General features: G+C 66.3%; 1 protein-coding gene across 3 annotated transcripts in view; it reads right to left on the bottom strand.

Moving 5' to 3' along the window:
* RARA (retinoic acid receptor alpha) overlaps positions 1-21,283 on the bottom strand; it is a 65,842-nt gene that overhangs the window by 28,276 nt on the left and 16,283 nt on the right. For 2 of the 3 annotated variants that reach the window (XM_037887078.2, XM_037887077.2), the window contains exon 2: positions 12,390-12,848. In XM_037887078.2, coding sequence (XP_037743006.1) covers positions 12,390-12,567 — 178 coding nt within the window. In that variant the 5' untranslated portion in view covers positions 12,568-12,848. Of the gene's footprint in view, positions 1-12,389; positions 12,849-14,744; positions 14,877-21,283 lie in introns of those variants that run through there. The other variant, XM_037887079.2, reaches the window with a different exon arrangement.

Genomic DNA, 21,283 nt, shown 5'->3' with positions numbered 1-21,283 from the left:
ACACACACAGAGCCCCCCGTCCCCCCCCCCAAATTCTCCTCCTCGCACGCATGCGGTCAGCTGCTGCCCACTTCGGTCCCCAGGTTCTGGAGTCCTTCCCCCCTCCCCTGACAACAGGAAAAACGAGTTAAAATTGTGTTAAAGATTTCACCGCGAAAGCCAAACTCAATTGGGCAACTGGGAGCGACCGGCCAGCCAGGCCCAAGTGCGCTCCTCATTTGCTGGCACACGGAGCTGGCCCCCCCGGGTGAGCCTGGTACAGGGCCAGGGGCTGACCAGCCTACGGCAGAGCCAAGCCCCGGGCCTGGCCCCTCACACCCAGGGCTTGCAAAGGCCCTTTGGGATGCTCCCTAGCGCATATGACCCCCGAGCGCTTTTGCTTTTAAAACCCCCCTCAATCATTTCTGGCCCCCCGGAAGCCCCGCTGCGCTCTAGGAGGCGGCTCTTGGACACCCCGGCTGCAGGGGCACTGGTGGGTTTGGGGGGGTGGTTTTTTTTGGATTATTCATGGGGCCAGTGCTCGGCCCTTTGCCAGGCACCTGGAGCTGGCACTCTCCCGGCGCATCGCTCGGGAAAATCTTGGGCCCCTTGTTTATTCTGTCACCAGCTTCCACCCCCGAGGTCCGGCAGTGTGCCAAGCAGGCTCAGACAGTGCCACCCTCACGGACCCCGGCCTGCCGCTTGCGCCAGGGAGCAGCTGCCAAGCCCCATCGAGGAGCATCGAGGAGCAAATTCTGCCCCGAGCACAGGGGCAGAATTTGGCACCCAGGTTTCTGGCTGGGAGATGAGCATCAATCTGGGTTACGCAACCCCCCCGGCCACAGAATCCTGGAGCCCTGACTTGTGGAGCCGGACCCGGAAGGGCTGCTAGAAACCTGCCTTGTGGCAACAAATTGAGCAGTCACAGCTCAGAAAACAGCCCGCAGGCCCGCCCTGTTTCTCACCATAACCACACTGAGCCAGGCCGGCCATGGAGCCTAGTCCAGAACAGGGCTGACTTCTTAATCACTCCTCACAGGCAGCCCTGCTCCCGAGCAAAGGGCCCTGGAATTAGATGGGCTTCCCTCGCCACCCCACGGCTGCAGACAAGGGAAACCCGCTAACTGCCGGGAACGACGCAAACCCACAGGCTCCAACCAGAGCCGCCCCAAACATGCAATTTGCTAATCACACACCAGTGCGACGGTGAAAAACCTGCTCGCACGCGCCATGCAAATGCCTCTAAAGCAGAGGGCCATGTCCCGGCTGTTCGCTGCTCTACCCTGCATCAGCCAGGAGAGCCGCCGGTCAGAGTATGGCAGTCCCAGCAGGGGCCACAGAAACAGTCGGAGGAACTGGGCATTTTCCATAAAGCACTTAACATGGAACAGGGGAATGCACTCCCCTGGCCGGCTGGCTGCACACGTGTGCGCATGCGCACACTCATTCACACACACATGCATGCATACAAACGTCTCTTCCCAAAATAAAACCGCTAGCCCCCCAGTGTTTAATCTGGAACCTGACCCTGGACGTGTGAAACATGGTGAGAAAACATTTCTCTGGTTCTCACCAGGCTGTTAGTCATGCAAAGTCCCTGTTGCAAAGGCAGACTGAGCAGAACCGGGGGGTGGGCTGGGGAAGGAGAGAAGAGAAGAGTGGAAGAACCCCCCAGCCCCCGTCTCTGGACTCCTCTGAGGCCAGTCGCGCCCTAGGGCATGCGGGAAAGTTGGGATCTTGCAGGTGATAAGCCCCCTAGAGATGCACCTTCCTTAAGGCCCCGCTGCAGAGCCCTGGGTGCAGCATCGGCCCAAAGCACCCGCCCCGGTATCACTCCTGCTCTTGCGCCCATAACATTGTGCCACGGGCAATGTCTCCAAGGAGGGGCTCTGCTTACGGGGCCTGAGCAGGCCCCGTTTGGTCTGGGGCTGGGCGTCTCCAGCCCTGGCGCCGGGGGCAGAGCACGGCCCCGGCCAAACCCAGGGCACAGGCTGCCCCCCTCCCCAGCCACCACTTTCGAAATCGGTACCAGCTGTCTAGTCGCTCATCACAACGCATGCGATTGGCTGCCTAAAGTCAGGTGGGGGCGTTTCCATTCCCTGATTGGATGGCAAAGGAGGGGGAATCAGCCTCATTTGCATTATACACGGGGTCGGCCTCAAGGACTTTTTCTAACCGAAGATTCTTTGAAGAAAACCCGGACGGGAAAGTTCCCGCTCTGCCATTTGCCATCGCCTGGCGCTCAAACATTCAGCTACTTACAACCAAAGAACTGCCCGTGGTCCGAGCCCCCACAACCACCTCGGCCAGTGACCCAGGGCAGAGATTTTCTTCCGATTTTTGGTTCAAAACATTTTTGAAACTTTCACTTTTCCCCCTGATTTGGCGCAGAAAAATCCTTCGATACACTGAAAATTTTGGCAGGCCGGGAAAACTGCTCCCACGTGTGAGCTCGCTCGGGCTGGAGGCTGCCAGGGCATTGCCCGCTGCTGTGCCCAGTACCACAGACAGTTGGTACCCAGGGCCAGAGTCTCCCAAGCACTGAGCGCCCACATGCAGCCCTGAGGGGTCAGCACCCGCCAGGCCGAGGGCGTTAGAGAACAGGAGCGGAGACCGTGGGATCACTCTGGGCCCAGCGAGGCGGCCCGGGGCAATCACTAAGCAGAGCCGGTCGGCTTTTTATTTGTAACGTGACAGGATCAGAGCCCTGGATCGGTGCTTTCCCGCTGCCCCTTTCCAGCCCCATGGCGCGAACGCGCACTGCCCAACAAGCAGCTATTTGAAGGGGGCGCCCCACTTCCCCAGTGACCGGCCCTCGCAGGCAGACAGACGGTTTCTCCTACAGACTGGGCCGGGCCAGGTGCGGGACTTGTGACCATTTGCACCGGCTGCGGTTCTCGCTTGCCTGCATCTCAGCTGGTCCCCCCCCCCGACTTAGCTGTAATGAGCACCAGGAGACAAGACCCCCCTCCCCAGTAGCACCCGCTGGGCTGAACAAGGGCCCCAAGCCCACTCCTGCAGCCTTTGGAGAGTTGGCTCCCGCAAGCGACCCCAGAGGGGCTGGTGCCCAGAGCCCGCCCTGAGCAACCAGAGGGGATCCCCAGAGAGAAGGGGACACCCCAACCCAGTCCCAGGAAAGGCAGGCATTCCAGAGCAGGGCAGGTCACCAGAGTGTAACATCCAGCCGGTCCCCACCTCTGATCACCCCGAATTCCCCAGGGGAGTCTGCAACTTCCACTGCAAGAGACCCCCCCACCACCAGTACTATCTAACCCAGGGGAACCGGACAGCAGAACGCCCTGTCCCCTTCCCCTCACTGCAGGCAGGGCCATTGTCTTGTGCTATTCACCTCCCTCCTTTCCCTCGCTCGGCTTTTGTTTCCCCCTGCAGCTCCCCCCACCCCCCAAAGGGGATCATTTATCCAGCTGGGCAGGCCTTTTTGAGAGGCACATTCCAGGCTCTCCCCAAACCCGCCCGTGACAGGATGATGGAGAAGCAGCCTCGTTAATGGGCTTTCCCATCCGCTGGCGGTGCAGCCGGGCGCTCGTTAATCTCTTCGCCCCGGCAAAGGGGGTGTGCGGAGAGAAAGGACAGTCCAAGGGAGTCCTGGCAGGCACGGCCCAGTTCTCCCCGGCCCCTGCGATGATTATTAACCAGGGTAGTTATGGTGGCAGCAGGGAGGCTCAGGTCCTGCTGCACAGAGCTGGCCGGCCGGGCACAGATAACCAGCAGCGAGGACGGCACAGAGCTCGGGGGCACACTGCTGGCATTCCCCACGCTGGCTGGGCTCCTCGGGCGTGCCCAGCTCGGCTGTTGGACAAACCCGGAAGTGCCCGGGCGAGCGGCCAGCTGCAGGCTGAGCTCCGGAAGTTCTGGGCTGTGGCTGGTTCTTTACATGGTGCCAGCAGGGCCGGGCTCGGAGATCAGCTCCGCCCGCCACGTCCAGACTAACTCGCGCAGAGGTGCTGGCCCGGCAGGTCGGCACCGGGGCCGTCCCCATGGCGACACGGGCCTGGGCTGTGCCCTTGGGGAAGGGACCCGATGGCTGATGGGGCCACGCCCCCCCGACCATCACCCTCAGATTCCTGCCTCTCTGGGCTGGAGTCTTCCACCCCGCCCCCAGCCCACCCCACACCGGCTAGGATGGGACGGGGGCGGATTTCAAACACAGCAACTGCATGGTGCCTTCCCCCCACACTCACCGCGTGAGGCTGGGCTCGGGTAATTTGAATAAACTGCTAAACAAACACACACGGCTCCCCCAGGCCTAATTTATGGGGCTCCCAACACCCCCTGCAAAGACACAAGTGCCTGAACCCCAAAGGTGACACCCCTCCCCCACCGCTTCCCAAAATCACCACACTTAGCAGGGGTCCCCATAATCACAGCCATGTGCATGTGGGGAAGGGAAACTGAGGCACTGAGCCGGGAAATAATTGGCCCACGGTCACCCAACAGGTCAGTGGCAAAGACGGGAATAGAACTCAGGTGTCCTGGCTCCTCGGCCAACGCCCTGCCCTCTAGACCAGGCTGCCCCATGCACTGGGGCATGGCCCAGGGTCCAGCCCCAAAGCGCAGTCACAGCCCAGCTGGTGAGGGGACATGGGGGGACGGGGCTGAGGCTTCCAGCTGGGCCCTGTCCAAGGGCCAGCCCAGCCCCCCACGGGGTGCCCAGCGCTCCCTGGGATGAGCAGAGGGACTCAGCCAAGGACGGAGCCATCTCGAGGCAGCCCCCACCCCCCGCAACAAGGAGGAGAGGGGGGCAAACGACCTGAACCCACACTTTAAACAGAGGGAAAATGTCAAGTGATTTTGCTAAGAGCCATCTAATGATTGGAGGGGGTGTCGTTTGGGGAGGGACTACATATCCCAGCATGCAGCACTCCTGCCCCTCCACTGCATCCTGGCCCAGGGCATGCTGGGAGATGTAGTCTCTGCAGCCAGTCATGCGCGTGGCTTTGCTGGGAGCACTGGTGGACGTGGTGCCATAAGGAGTCCACTATGCACCCCCGCCCCGGAGCTGGCAGGGCCCCCCATGGGGCAGCAGCGCTGGGCACAGAGCTCCGCAGCACCTGTGGACCGTGCTAGGGCACTGCTGGCATCCAGGGTGTGGGCAATGGAGGGCTGCCCCCTAAGCTAGACAGGCTGGGGATAACCCCTGGTGCCTGGAGGCCCCCCAGTGGGCATTTAAACCTGCCCCCCCCCCACACCCCCCACAGCTGCCGCAGCGCGTCTGGCCAGCAGGCTGCAACATGAAGCCGGATGGATGCGTGGGGCCTGGGGACCACAACAGCTCCTCGAACCAGGGCCCGAGCTCCTCCCGAGGGACCAGGCTGCCCCAGACCCAGGGTGGGAGGGGATGGGGTTACAGAGGTGAGTGCCCCGCCACCCACAGCACGCGGGTTGGACAGGACCCCCCATGCTCCCCTGCCGCCAGGGCCGGGGTTTTGGCTCGAACGCTGCTGAATGTGGCAGACCTGGGCCAGCGGGGGCGATGGGGGCTGGCGCAGAGCGGGCGAGGCTGGCTGGGATCACCGAGCAGTTAGAGGGCTTCAGCTGAGCCACCAGCCCAGACAAAGGTCAGGGAACATTTCTAGGTGGCTGTCGGGAGAGCCCCCCACAGCCCCCCTGCCAGGGCATGGGACTGGGGGCCAGCGGGGGAGGTCATGCCCCAGCTCTGCCACCCTCCATGGGGCCTCAGACACGTCACCTCACTGCCTTGTGCCTCAGTTTCCCTACCAGGGAGCTGTAAATGTCCCATCCTCCTGCCAGGTAGGGCAAGGTGCTCGCATCCCCTCCTGGGACATCCTGGTGGCCGCAGGCCAGCTTCGCCCCCACCCAGCACCCCCGCTGACGGCTCCACCCCTTCCCTTCCCAAAAACCCACAATACCGCAAGCTCTTGTGGCAACCGGATTGGGGGGAGGGTGGGGGGAAGAGACTCCCTCCAGGTGGTCAGCGGTGAGCCCCAGGCCCAGGTCTCGGGGAAGGCGGCTCTTGGCTGGGCACTGCTGGGGTGGGGGTCCTCCCAGCTCTGGCCAACACAGGCTCGGTTCCCCTTTTCTGGGGGCCCTTACGAAACTGCACAAACCAGGTCACAGGAACCTGCCAACGCCCTGGCCTGGGAGCGGCCTGGGCAGGAGGTTCTCAGAGCGGCGGGGCCCAGGCGGGAGATGCTGGGGGCCTCTGACACCCGCAGTGCCCCGACCCCTGCAGCCCCTGCCAAGTCCCCATGCCCTCTACAGCATGACACCCCCTTTCTGCCCCCCTCACCGCAGCCCCCTGGATTTTCCTGAGCTGGGCCGGCCCCACTGGCCGTATCCTCGGAGCCCTGGGGTGACTGGCACGAAGGTCTCATGCAGGCCGGTGGGCTCAGCTCGACTATCCCCTCTGCCAGGGGGCTGGTCACAGCCACCAGGACCACGTGCTCCAGCCAGGCACCAAGGGGCAGGGACCCAGGGAGCTGGCAGGGCATGGGCCCCCGGCCCTGCTGCTTCACAGCCAGAGCAGGGGGCGGGGGCCAGGACTCCTGGGTTCTACTCCTAGCTCTGCTACCTACTGCCCGTGTGACCTTGGGCAAGTCCCTGCCCCTCTCTGTGCCTCAGTTTTCCCCCCCAAGAGGTGGAGGAGAGTGCCAGGTGGGGCAGGGGCTCTGGGAGCTGTGGCAGGCCCCCAGGGACAGAAACTGGGCTGGATTTCTGCGCCTTTCCCACCCAGCCAGAGACGGAACTGCTCACTTTGTGGCAGGGGTCAGCCAGGGATCCCTGGAGGCAGGTAGCGGCTGGCCATTGTGTGTGTGTGTGTGTGTGTGGGGGGGGGGTTACGAGCCACTGCCGTCAGCCTCCCCTCCCCCGGGCCAGACCAGCATGCAGCCGGGGGGGCCCCCCTTCGGCCCTGCCCAAGGCACTGGTGGGAGGCAGTGGGAAGCGATACGGCTGGAACCCGATTTCCTGCCCCATCACTCAGCGCGGGGACAAAGCCCTACAACCCCCCAGGCCGGATCCAGTGCCGGCAGCTCCCTCCAGCCCCCAAAGGTTCATGGAGAAAACGAACCCTCCCCCTGACACACTGATCTCAATACACCATTGGCTGAGCTGGGCAAAGAGCTTAGCTGGGGGGGCCCCTCGCTCTGTGTCCATGCAGCATCTGACACGATGTGGGGGCCGCGGCACCCAGCACAAAGGGGCTCCCCATCAGCCTGGGCAGAGGGGTCTGAGCTGTGCCCAGCCCAGCAGGGCCGGCTCGGGCTGGTGCCAGGCTCCTGGGGCGGGAGGGGCTCGGGGATCCCAGCTCTGGGCTGTCTGTCACCCGCCCAAGGACAGAAGAGACCCAGAGGCCGCCAGGCCAGCTGCAGCACAGCTGGGCCGCGGGGGAACGACCACGCACCCGCCCGGAGCAGGAGCACAGGATGTGCCGGGTCATGGTAGGGCTTATACGGGGGGGAGGGACATATGACAGAGGGACGGCTACTTAACCCCCCCCCCCACCTCCCTGCACCGGGCCCCCTGCTCCGGGGGACAGCAGCAGCTGGGCCACACGGGGCTGGCACAACGCCCCAGACCCAGGGGCTGCCCAGCTGCGGGCGCAAGGGAGAGGGTTCAGGCCCAGGAATGGGAGGCCAGAGTCCTAGGTTCCCCCGCCCTGGAGAGTGCCACACATGGGCAGCGTGTACTCCACCTACAAAATAGTGTAGGTCCTACCTAAACGAGGATCCTCCCTCCCCACCAAACTTCCTTGGCAACCAAGTGTTTCGTCACCTAGAGACAGGGCCTGTGACAACAGGCGCTGCCCAGGACCAGCCTAGAGCAGGGGCCCCCCATGGCGGCTGGCGCTGCCCAGACATGTGAGTCACCCCCTGACCCAAAGAGCTCACAATGTAAATATACAAAGGATTGGAGGGGAAACCGAGGTATGGAGTGTGAAAGGGACTTGGCCAAGGCCACAGGGCAGGTAGTGGCAGAGCCAGGGACAGAACCCAGGAGTCCTGACTCCCAGCCCCCGGCAAAACCACAAGAGACACCCACAGGAAAGGGGCTTCACCCCTGCGCCCCATAAACACCCGCCCGGCTGAATGTGGGGTGACGCGGAGGCAGCTGGCATCACCGATGGAGTTGCCCACTTCCCCCAGTGCCATGGCTCGGCGCCAAGCCTGCACTGCCCACGGCCCTAGGTGGTCTGTTTAAAGCGACTGCATGAAATATTCAGCCATCACTTTCAGCGGCACATTAAAAGCGCAGGGCCTGCGGGCGAGGGGGGGGGGGGGAAATGGGGCCACTGTGATACGTTCAGAGAGCTTCCCCGCCCCATGGGCGCTGCCAGCCAGGAGAGCCCCCGAGGGCCCCACACCTGGCCAGAGCCCCTGCCTCTGGAGGAGCGCAAGCAAGCAGCCCCCCTCGCCCCCAGCACCTTCCAACGGCTCCTGCGCCCACAAATTAACGCCCCGGCTCATGGCGAAGAGCCCCAGCCCCCCAGCACTGGGGGATGTCTGGGCGCACGCAGTGGCCAGCCAGACCCCACAACAGGAACACGACGAGCACCAGAGCAGGGCCCCCACGGGAGCTCCCCGCACCCCGAGGCTCTGCAGTCATAGCCCACAAAGCTCCCACGAGCAGGCTGGGCGCTGGCCCGGGAGCGAAAAGAGGCAGCCGCACTCGAATTTGGACACAAGCCCCCGCCCCGGTCCCAGGCTCCCCCGTCCCCCCCGCGGCGGGTGTTTGTGATTATCCGGGGCCGGGTGATGAACGAGCCTGTCAGGGTAAATCGCAGCCGCAGCCGAGAGGCCGATTCGATTTGTCACTTTCCCTGAGCCGCAGCTCGGGGGCCAGGAGCCGCCGCGAGGGGCTGAACAAAGGGCCCATTAATAACCCGGCCAGGCCCGGGGCACCGGAATTTCGCCTCCATCCCCCACCCCGCCGAGCCACTTGGTCGACCCTCCCCCCCACCCCCGAGAATGGGAGGAGGGGGCATCTTTCGTTGTAGTTTGTTTTTAAATCGCACGAGGGGCCGTGGCAGAATCGGCCCCGATGGTGGAGAGACCTGGGGGTCAAAGCCAGGCCCCAGAGCAGAATCGGGGTGAGGGAACCCAGCCAGGGGGAGGGGCACTTCCAGGGAAACAGCAGGGGTGTGAAAGAGGGAAGGGTCCTGTGGGTCGGGAGTGAGGGGCACCGGCAGAGCTGGGGAGGGGGAGCCCAGGGCTGGGCTAGCAAGGGCTGCGGGTCAGGAACGAGGGGCACCAACAGAGCTGGGGAGGGGGAGCCCAGGGCTGGGCTAGCAGGGGCTGCGGGTCGGAGTGAGGGGCACCAGTAGAGCTGGGGAGGGGGAGGAAATAGGTCAGCTGATGGCTGAATCCCACTGGAGCAGGATCCGGCCGGCCGGTTCAGGCGGGGGGAGCCACGCGCTGTGCCCAGCAACCTCTCGCCCCAGGAGTGGGGGACAGTTTGCAGCCTGAGGAAGGAACTTCAAACAGGGGAGTGGGGACCCCCCTCCACGCCCCCATCCCAGTGCCACACGCTGATCGGGAAATTAAACTGGGGCCACGCAGGCAGGTCCCCGGGAGAGCGAATGCTGCTGCAGCTCCGGGCCCCAGCAGGCCTCCGTGGACCCCTCCCTTCCCCAGGGGGCTCTGCAGTGACTAAGCCGGGGCGCTGAGGCCCGAGACCCCAGGATCTGGCCCCCCCAGAAAAGTGGGGCATGGGGGACAGAGACAAGCAGGCCTCCTTTGCAACTGCTCACACGATGGATGGGGAAACCGAGGCAGAGGTCTCCCATTCCATGGCAGAGTGGGGAATAGGACCCAGAAAGGGGGACCTGGCTGAGGGGGGAGGGGTGCAGGCAGGAAAGGGACCTGTCAGACATCTGCCCCCCCCCCCCCCATCAGGCCAGCAGCACCCCCCCCTTCCCAGCCAGGCGTGACGGGCTCACAGCAGGGCCACACTAATTGAAGCAAGATTCCCCCTAAGCAGAGCCAGCTGGGCGGCTGACGGGTGCGGGGCATAAACACGGCAATTATCAACTCTCCGCGAGCGGCTCCAATTAACACCCCGCCCCGGCCGCAGGCAGGGAGCACCACCAGCCTCGGCACAGCACAGCACTCGCCCCCCCCCCGAGGGGTCCCCAGCCATGCTGCACCCCCCGGGGCCAGTGTCAAGGGCCCCAGCCAGACTCCAGCCACCCAGGGCCTCGTCCTGGCTTCAGCACGGCCCTGCAGGCTGCCCACGCCGGGTGAGCCCACGGCCCAGCCTCTGGGAGGAACAAGCCGCAGCAACCACACTGCGGCTGCCCTGTGCCCCAGGGCAGTGCCCAACCCCCTGCAGACAGCCCGGGGGCACCCCACAGCACAGGGCTGGGGGGCCTGGAGGTCTGCAGGGTCCTCGATCGGCACGAAGCACCAGCTGCTCTGGCAGGGAAAACGCTCTGGCCAAGAGATGGGGTCAATATTGGGGGTGGGGTAGGGGGCAGATCCCCCCCAGGCCAGCCGATGGCTCTGTACCCCTCCCCTCCCCCCCCGGGGGAGCCCCCCAGCTCCCGGCACTACGGACAGGCCGTGAGAGCGTGAGCCACTGGGGGCGGCCCAGGGCTGCCCCCCCCTTGTCTGGGCCCTGGGGCTGAGCTCAGAGCACCCCCGGCATGGGGGCTGGGTGTGGCGGCCCCCCGGGCAGGGCAGCACTTGAGGTTTGTTCACCCTTCAGTTCCTGCCGCGAGGCTCTTCATCAATCCTCTCCAGGCAGGCACGGCCCGGAGCCGGATCACGAGGCACCGACATGCCGAGGGGCCCCAGTGCCACCGAGTCACCAGGCCGGGCGGTGCCAACGCCTGGCACGGCACCAGTGCCCGGGCGGGGACCAACCGATCTAACTCAGTATTCCCGCCCCCCGAGCCAACCCAGCCCTCCTCCCTTCCCCGCCCGGCCGCCCCCCGGAGCCGCCCCCGGAACCGCCCCAGGCCTCCTCCCCGCCCCCACGGAGCCGACCCAGGTTAACGCCAGCCCCGGGACAGTGGCCCCCCACCCCCAGATGGGCTTACCGGCGGGTCCGGGGCCGGTGGGGGAGGGGAGGGGTGCTGCCTTACAGATGGTGGGGGTGGGGTCTGTGCAGCCAGACACTCCCCCAGCCAGAGGTGCCGAGCCCCTAACTCCAGATGCCGGGCATGGCCCAGCGGGCACCGGCTTTTTGCCCAGGCTCTGCTCTGACCAGCTGCGAGTCCCAGCCCCCCGAGCACCCGGTCCCCCAACTCTGCTCCCCGAGGATCTGAGGCAGGGTCTGTCTCTGGCCAGGCAGCGCCCAATGCCAGCTGGCACCTCCTGGCACTGCCGCAGAACCGTAGCTGGCTTGAGCTGGCAGCCCAGCCCAGGAGCTCACCTGCCCCAGCTGCTGGCAGAGCCGACACCAGGATCCCCCTTAATTTCCCACCTCATTCCAAAGAGCAGCCTGGCACGCTGATCCCCAGCACCAGCTGCAGCGTCAACGTGCCAGGGTCCTTGCACAGGGGGGCAGCGCACTTCAGAGCTCTGTGCCCTGAGAGCAGCCCCCCATGGGGTGCCCAGGGCCAGCGCCCCACAGCACCCAGCCAGCGGGGGGACCCCGCAAGAATAGCCCCGGAGTGGCTGGCGCAGGTGGACACAGCCTGGCTGCAGGACGGGCTCTGTGCTCCCAGCCGGGCACCTGGCCCCCGGCTCCTCCCCAGACACAGCAGCTCGGCCTCAAGCACCACCCAGCCGATCAGCAGCTGGGCCCCAAGGCGCCCCCCAGCTTTCCTGCTCTGAGCCCCAGTTGGCCAGCAGGGACCTGACATCACAGCTAGGGGTTGCTGAAGGGTCCCTTTGAGCACTGGAAGGGAGTGAGGGAGGGCGAGGCCCTGGGCCCTAGCCAGTCGTGGATGCCCCAGTCAAGGCCCTGTGGGCAGGCGCAGGGGGGAAGCATGTGCTGGGATGGGAAGGGGGTGGGGGGAGGGGGGTTAGCTATAAACAGGCATGTCCCCAGCCGGGCAGCACTTCCTGGTGCTGAACATGACGATTTCCCCTCCCCTAAAGGGGCCAGGACAAGGGGGCAGAGCGACCCAGAGACCCCCACCCCACCCCACCGAGTCTCCCCCTGGCCTTCAGCCCAGCCTCACAAACCAGCACCCCATTCACTGGCAAATGGGGGAAACTGAGGCACAGAGAGGCGCAAGGAACGCGCCCGAGACACATGGCGTGTGGCCAGCAGAACCGGGAGTCCTGGCTCCCAGCCCCCCTGCTCTAACCACTAGACTCCACTCCCCTCTCGGAGCTGGGAACAGAACCTGGGAGCCCTGGCTCCCAGTCCCCCGGCTCACAGACGACATCGCTCTGCCAGTGCCCCAAAATGTGCGTCAGGGCAGCTGCGCCCGGCGTTCCCCGGGGCGACAGAGGGCACGACCCGGGCACGGTACTCACTGGCTGGCGAGGGGGTGCTGTATCCACTCACAGGCAGCTGGTGCTGCATGCCCGCCAGCGCGCCCGGCGGCGAGAGGCCCCCGATCATGTGCGGGAAGAAGAAGGCGTAGTGGGGCACCGGGTACCCATTGAGGTGCCCGCCCCCCGGCGCAGGGCAGGAGCTGCTGTTGCTGGCCATGGCGTGGATGCACAGTCCTGGCAGAGTCACATGTGGGCAGCTCGCAGCACCACGGGCAGCTCCATGGGGCTGCCCCGGGAAACGGGGCCTTGCTGCCTCCCCAGGACGCAGCGCTCTGCGGGGCTAGGCCGGCGCCCACCGGGGCCCAGGTTCCAGGGCAGCCTCCCCACTCCTTCCACGAGGCCTCTGGGGCTGCAGGCAGGTTCTGGCACCAGCGGGCAGGGTCCACGCCACGTGTGCGGCGTCCACTTGGCGGCTCCTGGCCCACGTCGGCGCTGCGGCTGCAAGGGAAGCAGAGACAAACGGGGGCTGGTTAGCGAGGGGGCAAGGGCAAGGGCAAGGGCTGAGGTGCTGCGGGAACCCAGCCTGATACACGGCCACAGGACACCTGGGTTCCAGACCCGGCTCCCAGGCAAACCCCTCCCCCTTCTCTGTGCCTCAGTTTCCCTGCTGCAGACATGGATGCGAAGCACCATGTGAATGAAAACTATCAGTATCCCAGGACAGAGATCACAGGTGCCCCACGCCTGGCCCGGGCGAAGGAACAGGGATACCAGGGGGAGGGATCTGGGGCGACAAAACGGGGGTGCTGGGGCCAGGAGGGCTCCCGGGCGACAGAACCGGAGCGCAGGGGGTTAAGAACGAGACAGAACCCCCACCCCTCCAGCCAGGTCAGCACCCAGAGGCCAGGCTGCCCCAGCCAGCACTGAACAGGAGCATGGGGGGAGGGGGTGGAACCAGGACACCTGGGTCCCACCCCCAGGTCTGCTGCTGGCTGCCAGCCTTGGCCCTGCCCCAGCCTCGGCCCTGCCCCAGCCTCCAGGGCTCTTTGGTCCCAGGGCTAAGGGACAAAGGCACAGAGCTGCTACCCTCAGGCCACAGCCCAGGCTGCCCAGGACCGGCTGCCCCATCCCAGCGCGGGCGGCAGGGCCCGGGCCCAGCGCGGGCGGCAGGGCCCGGACTCCTCTTCCGGGTGCCCCCGACCCCCAGGCTCCCTCCTCCCCCAGCACCTCTCGACCGTGACCCGCAGCCCCGGCCCCCCCTCTCCCCGGCTCTGACCCATAGCCCCGCTGCTGGGCACAGGGTGGGCGCAGGATGGCTGCGGGTTGGCGGCTGCGCTCAGCCCCGCCTGGCACGATGGGCTCTGCCCACCAAGCGCACACAGGCGCATCCTGCCCAGGCCCCGGGGACTCGGCTGCAGCCGCCCAAGCGCAGGGGGCTGGGCAGGGGCCGTTTCTATTTTCTGGTGCCAAGTGCTGCCGGACAATGCGTCAGGCTCAGCCAGAGCCGGACCCCTCAGCGCTGCTCAGGCCTCCTGGGCTCCAGCCAGCCATTCCCCGCCCGCAGCCCCGCCAAGGATTCCTCCTCCGCCCCCCGGAGCCGCCCCAGCGCGAGTCGCCCAGCACATCAGCGACAGAACCCAGGAGTCCTGGCTCCCAGGCCGCCGCCCCTCTTTCCCCCACAGCGAGAGCCGACCCCTGGGCCAGCCCTGGCTCCCCACTGTGACACTGGGCCACGCTCCCTTGAGAGCCAGGCGAGGGGCAGAGCCGTGGGCTGGGGGAGGGGAGCCCACAGCTGGGGCCGGGGAGAGGGGGGGCACCCAGTCTGTCCCCTGCTGGAGCTGGCCGGGGAGGGGCCGGAGCCGGAGCCTTTTCCTCCAATCCCACTGCAGGGCCTGGCTGGGACCCGCCGCTTCCTAGAATCCAGAGCTGGGTGCCAGGAGCCACGGCCAAGTCCCAGCCAGCCCCGGAGTCCCCCAGCAAAGGCCCCACCGGCTCTGCCCCCGAGGCACTGAGCTCAGGGCATGGCAGGAGGGCACCCCTGCACCAAGGGGCACGTGCCCCCCAGAGCCCTGTCCCCGGCCCACCCCATGCACCATTGGGCCAGCTGCCAGGGGGACGTTCAAAGGGGTGGGAGGGCAGGGCCCAGCGGGGACCCAGGAGGGCCCCACCCCGACCTGCCTGGCACAGGAGCTGCTGAGAGGGTACCCCATGGCACTGCCCCAAGTGCGAGACCTGGGGGGAGAGGGGCAGGAAGGAACCCAAGCAGAGCCAGGAATAGAACCCAGGAGTCCTGGTTCCCAGCCCGGTGTCCTAGCCCTGGGCCAGACTGCCAGGGGCAACACAGCCCTTCCCAGCGAGTTGTAGACCCATTAGCCCCAGGACACCTGCTGGCACCTGTGCGTGGCTGCCTGGCCAGGGAGAGCCCGGGGCCGCACCAGCCCAACGGGGCACCGCCCTGCCGTGCCCGTCGCTGCTTTGCCTGCACCTCTCCGGGGCGCCCCGGCGCAGATGCAGGCCGGATCGTGTTCTGCACTGGCAGAAGGGACTGTCACCCCCGGATGTGACACACGCCCTGCGGGCACGCGCCACACGGCAGGAAGGCAGCCCCATGTGACAGGGCGGGCCTGGCACGGGGGCACCGAGCCAGGCCTGCGCCCGGGGCGGCAGCTGCGAATCCTGGAGGCTCTTCTGCTGCGGGAGAAGCCCTGACCGCACACTTCCCGTCACGCCTGCGACCGCAGCTTCCCCTTCGCCGCTCTCGATTCCCGGCCGGGGCAGAGCCAGGGTGGCTTGCAGCCGGGCTGGGCACCCTGGTGCACTCCGGGAAAGGAGGCACTTAGCCTGACGCCCCCTCCCGACCAGCTGTTTATGGGGCCGTTGCCATGGCAGCCGCCCCCCCCCCCCCCCGGCCCGGGATGGAGGGACAGCAGTGCAGGAAGTGCCCCGACAATCTGAGGTGTGGTCACAGCCTGTGGCTTCCTCCCTCCTCTCGGCTGTGCCAGCCTCACACGCACGGGCAGGTGCCGCCCAGCCAGGGGCGTGGGCAGGACAGGGGAGCCCAGGGCTGGCAGAACAGGGGGCTGCAGGTCGGGCCTGAGGGACTCCCCCCCCCAACCGGGACAAACCACAGCAGCTGAGAGCCCTCCAGTCCCGGGGGCTGTCGCACCCGGAGCCTCACGCCAGGCGGGGGGGCCAGCACCCCGAGCAGCCTCCAGGCTCTGAGTCACCTGCACATTTGTTACATCCGACGGGGATGAATCACGCCCCCGGGCAGGAGGGGGCCCAGGCAGCTGCTAAAGCGGCTCCCGCGAGACCCACCCTGGTGGCATTGCCGGGGCAGGGATCCAGCCGCCTGTGCCCAGAGCTGCCGCCCCCGCCCTCACCCGTTAAATCCAACCGGGTCAGGAGGCCCCCCCCCCCGCTCCTGCCCTCAGGAAACAGGGCTGGGGGCCAGCTGAGGCCCCCACCCCAGCCATCAACCAGCAGCTGGCACACAGAGACACCCGCCGACAGCGCCCAAAGACAGAGGGTGAAAATCCTGCAGCAGGCTGGCACCCCAGGGCAGCGTCCGCTGGAGGGGCAAGGGGGAGGTACGATCTGCCAGCAGCGATGGGTGGGGTGGGGTGGGGTGGGGTGGGGGCTGCTCCCCTCCCACACGGGCTCCAGCAGGCCCAGAGCCAGCCTGGCAAGGCTCCCCGGCCCCCGCCCCACCCCCCCAGCACAGATCCTGCCCCCGCCTCCTGAGGCTGAAGCTGCAAAATGAAATTCCACCTGTCCCCAGCTCCAGTTACTGCCAGGAATGCGCCCCGCCCCCCCCAGCGCCCCCCTCCCAGCGCCCCATTCTTCTCCAGCGACAGGTGCTGCCCCTGCCAGCAGCTACAGCCACTGCTCCGGCCCAAGGAAGAGGAACCGTGTGGGGCCCAGCCAGAGCTCCCAGCCTCGGCTGGGCCGGCAGGGGGCTGCGGGTCAGGAGTGAGGGGCACCGGAGAGCTGGGGGGGCCCAGGGCTGGGCTAGCAGGGGGCTGCAGGCTTGGGGCGGGGGGGGGGGGGGAGAGCAGCCCTGCAGCTGCCCCTTCTCTCCTGGCCCTTGGAATCACTTGTCTGGGCTCCGAACCTGCGGTTTTAAATCGGAGAGTTACTGACCCCCCCCCCACCCCCCTAAGCCCCACCCGAGGCCCCTTCCCGGGGGACACTGGGCTGGGGGGCTGCTCGGTGCAGCGTCACCCCGGCTGGGTTTGCTGCCCACACAAGCCCAGCACCCCGATCTCCCCCAGACGAGGGTCAGGCCTGGGCCGTGGGGACGGTTCCCTGCGAGGCTGGGGCCTGAGGGACGCAGGATCCCGACCTCTGGGGCCAGGGCCCTCCAGGTCATACCAGAATACGACAAATACCAAAGACTCCGAAACTGGGGGGGAGGGAGGGCCTGCCCCATGTCCCGGCTCAGGCTGCTGCTGCGTTTCCCATGGGGGCCCCGGGCTGGGGTCTCTGCAGCCTGGCAAAACGGGCGGGGGAGGGGGGGGGGAACACCACCATTCGTACCCAGCTTGAGGGAGGAGCAAACGGCAGCTCCGCACCCCAGGCACAAGGCAGACCCTGCTTTGCCCCGTCCCTCAGCCTGCGGCCCCCCGGCACACCAGGCCCGGCTCCCGCTCGATGACCGGGTCAGGGACCCACGGCCCCTGGAGAGGGCAGGACTCCTGGGTTCCCTTCCCAGCTCTGCCAGCCATCTCCTCCCACGGCCGAGCGCACCCATACTCACCCAGCTGGCATCGCCCGACAGCCAGATGCGCCCCACCACGCATTTGGTCAGACAGGGAGGGCGAGGCAGAGCTGGGAACTGCCCCCCCTGCCCCATCTCCCAAGTCCCTGCCCAGCCTTCCCCTCGCGTACCCCTTGCCCAGCTTTGAGCTCTGAGACCCCCTGCAATTCCTTCCTGGTGCCCACACGTGGGCAGGGACCCTAGGCTGGCAGAGGGCAAGCGACAGCCCTGCAAGCTAGCGTCCATCCATCAGCTGCAGCATGGGGGGCCAGCAGGCCAAGCCCCCCAGCACAGACACCGGACATGCTGCCCTGGTCCCATGCCAGCCCTGCTCATTCAGCGAGCTGGGCAGGAGCCCCAATGCATAGTGGGGGGACGAGGGTCTCCAGCCAAGCCGGGGGGTGGGATTCTCAGTGCCAGCGATCTGGATGCAGCCCCCGCGCTCCCCACCCCCGCTGGACCCCAGCCCCACAGCAGTGGCTAACGCAAGCCAGCTGTCTGGGAGGCAGTGACGCGGCCGCGCCTGTCCTGTCCTGTAGGATGCCCCGGGGCGGAAAAGGAGAAACAGAGCAAACAAACCCAGCTGCCTATCAGCTCCTGTGGCTGGCGGAGCCTGCCCGGGCACTGCCCACGGGGTCCTGGGAGCTCCCAACCTGGGGCCCATTGCGCCAGGCCTTGCACACGGCGCGAGTGCCCCTGGGCCAGAGAGCTCACCAGCCAGGTGGGGCCATGATCCCCACTGCAAACGGGGGGGGGGGGGGGGGGGGGGGGGGAATGGGACTGAGGCACAGAGCAATTCAGTGACTTGCCCAAGGTGACACAGCAAGCCTGCAGCAGAGCCTGGGGCTCCCCCGCCCCAGCCCAGCTCCACGCAAGGGGTTAAAACACTTTTATTTATTCCCCCACACTAAGCCGCCTCCTACGGCGGGAGAGATTAACCCATTTTCTTTAATCAGCACATTTGTCATCTCGATGTGCTCACACCTGGAGGCAGGCGCAGTGGCCGGCAGCGTCATTACTTCAGCCCCAATCCTGGGGCGGCCGCACCTCCTGCCAGGGCAACTCCAGCTGGCACAGCCCCACCTGCTCCATGGGGGGGTGGGGGGACCATGCCCATGGCTGCTGCTAGCCAGCCCCCCAGCCCACACGGGGGGAAAGGTCTAGGCAGAGCCTCTGGGCGAACCCGGCCTGGGCTCTGCTCCAGAGGGGATCACAGGCAGCCCTGGGGATGTGGCCGCCCCTGCTCCACGCGGGCAGAGAGTCACAGGAGGGGGAACCCAGCCCAGCACAGGGTCAGCAGGGCAGGGAGCGTCCCTGGGCACGGCCTGGCATCAAAACGCCCAGCACCTCCACTCAACCCCCTCGGCAAACCCCACAACACGGGGCCACTGTCAGCCCCGTTTTATAGGTAAACTAAGGCACGTGGTGGCACCCCCTGCTCTACCCACTAGTCACCACTCCCCTCCCAGAGCCGGCAGAGAACCCAGGAGTCCTGGCTCCCCTGCCCTTGCCCAGGGCTGGCCGTCAGGCCGGGGAGGGGTCGGGGGCCAGGCCAAGGCAGGGAGCAGGGGGAAGTGACATAGCCGGTTATAAATAGAGTGGAGCCAAGCCAGCACGGGGTCTGGAGACACCAGCACTGCAGCCCGGGGGAAGGCAGTGCCACGCAGCTCCAGCCGGGCCCTTTCCAATGCCGGGGACACTGGCCAGTCCCGACCCGAACGCCGGCCCCCCGGCCAGCTGACGGCTCCGGGCAGGGCTAAGCCACAGCGGCCGGCTCCCCGAGTGTGGCTGAGCTGGACGGTAAAACGGGGATGGGGCGCTGAGCCCTGGCATTATGCCCACGGAGAGCGCCCCCAGCCGAACCTGAGAGCGGGGCGGGCAGAGAAGGAGCAGACGGAGGGTCCAGACCCTCGGGGGACAGACATGCGCCACTGCTGGGCCCTAGAGCAACGGGACACCCGTCAAACCAAAAGGCAGCTCAACCCTCAGTTACCCAGTGGAACTCCCCGCTGCTAGAACCTGATGGGACTGGGGAGGCCTGGCCCTGCAGAAGGCGGCAGCGGATCCCAGGAACCCACCTCCCCCATGACAGCCAGGGCCAGCCCCAGTCCAGTAGGATATGGGGTGGCACTTCCCACAGGCAGGGCAAGCCAGCGGCTGCCAGATGGGATGCCGGGCTAGAGGGGGCCCTGGTGATGACGTCCATTCTCACCTCCGCCAACGAGGTGCTGGGGCTCCCTGCTGCCCCGCAGCCCCCCCGCCCCCCCCATAGCACGGGGAGGAGCCATTCCTATGGCGTGGAGCATGCATTGGCAGAGGGGACAGGGTGAAAATTGGCTGCCTAGACCCCCACCCCATGGCAATCTACTGAGGCTCCGACCCCGGGCCAGTGCTACCTGTCCATCCGAGGGGCACGTGGGGGTCACCTCACTGCATCCTCAGCCCGGCAAGAGACGCTTGGACTCTGTCCCAGCCACCTGGGGCTGGGCCCCCCACCTGCACGCAGACAGGCCGGGGATGAGCGATAGGCAGCCCCGCCGGTGCCCCTCACTCCCAACCCGCAGCCCCCGGCTGTCCCAGCCCCGTGGAGTGCTGGGGTGGGTGCGTGTTGGAGGAGGGACAAGGCAGGCAGGAGGGTCCTGGCTGGTTCCCCCGGCTGTTCAGCACCTTCCCCCAAGGCCCCTGCTTGGAGCGTGGCCAGGCACCCGCAGCCCAGACTCATGACTCCACACACTCGTCTGTAGTGTCGGGACTGGCACTGGGCAGGCACCAGGCCCACCCTCGCCACCGCTGCCCCAGCCCACGGGGCTACCCCAGGCAATGGAGTCTGGGGCAGGGCTGGCACAGAGCCCAGGGGGGCCGGGAAAAGCAGGATCTTCTCTCCAGCCCCCATCCCGCCCAAAACAAACTGCATATATATCCCACTGGGAGCACTTCTCTTCCCACCCCCACCCAGAATGCAGCCACTTCTGGGGCAGAGCACAGTGCCAGCAGCACATGGACATACGCCCCTGAATACAGAGGAAGGAGGCCAGACAGCCATTGGTCCGGCTGCCCCTCCAAGGGCAGGAAGGGCTGCTGCCGGGAGTGACAGCCCCCTCCCTGGCAGGGGGAGCCCCCATGAGAGCCCCGAGTCAGGAATGGGCCACGGTGCCATTCCCAGCTCCAGGCTCGCCCTGCAGGGGAGGGTCCTGCCAGGCAGCCGCTGGGTGGGAGCCAGGGACAGACAATGAACAGAACATGGACTACGGGGACTAATGCCACACTTGAGTCTGCGGACAGCCTGAGCCAATCGCTCCAGTGCTCACGCCCCTCTTCATGCCAGCTGGTGGTTGACTCTGAAACCTAACGACAACGCTGATGTTGAGCATAACGACGTCACTGCTGATCACTTTGGCAAGACATATTCAGCCAATCCCAGTGTGTCCAGCCCCCTTTCTCTTTGGCCAGGAGCATCCACACAAAGACCACGACAGTGATTTATTATCTGGGCCGCGGCTATCACAGACCCCGTTGTGCTACGAGCCAAGATCCGCAGCTCACTAGCACCTGGGCATTCAGGGGTCACGGAAAATAAAAGAAGAGAAAGAGCAGAGGGGCCCTCTGCTCCCTCACTCCGAGAGCTCAATAAATACCGTCCATGCTCCCGTGCACACGCAGGAATCTGAAAAGGTCCAGGGTCTAATGGCCAGGACATCTGGGTTCTGTTCCCAGCACTACAGGACTTAAGGGAATTCGCTCCCCCCCATGCCTCAGTTTCCCCATCAGTACAGCAGAGATCGCACTGGGGCTTGTTGGAAAGTGCTTGGAGACCCTCGCTCGAGGAAGTGGCACAGGGGTCTCACCAAAGGGGATGCTCACTCAGATCCACCCTCCCTGCGGCCCAGGGAGCCGGCACCTACCGGGCAGGGTAAGACCACAGCAGCCTCTGCTGTTCTGCCAAGAGCTGCTGTGGCCACGGAAACGCAGTGGGCCAGTTCACACCTACCCAGGGTCCCAGCACTGTCTGTCCAGGGGGCTGCAGGCTCAACAGGGCAGGGGGAAGGACACCCACTGCACTGGCGTTGCCCGGGATCCACCCCCCCGGGCTGGAGAGCGCCACGCTCACACCTCGAGTGCAGCGACGAATTTGCTGTTCTCAGCAGCGCGCCAGACAGAGACCATGACGCAGGTA

This window comes from Chelonia mydas, chromosome 27 (genome assembly GCF_015237465.2).
Source record: "Chelonia mydas isolate rCheMyd1 chromosome 27, rCheMyd1.pri.v2, whole genome shotgun sequence".
Lineage (NCBI taxonomy): Eukaryota > Metazoa > Chordata > Testudines > Cheloniidae > Chelonia > Chelonia mydas.
This window is presented reverse-complemented; position numbering and strand designations above follow the sequence as displayed.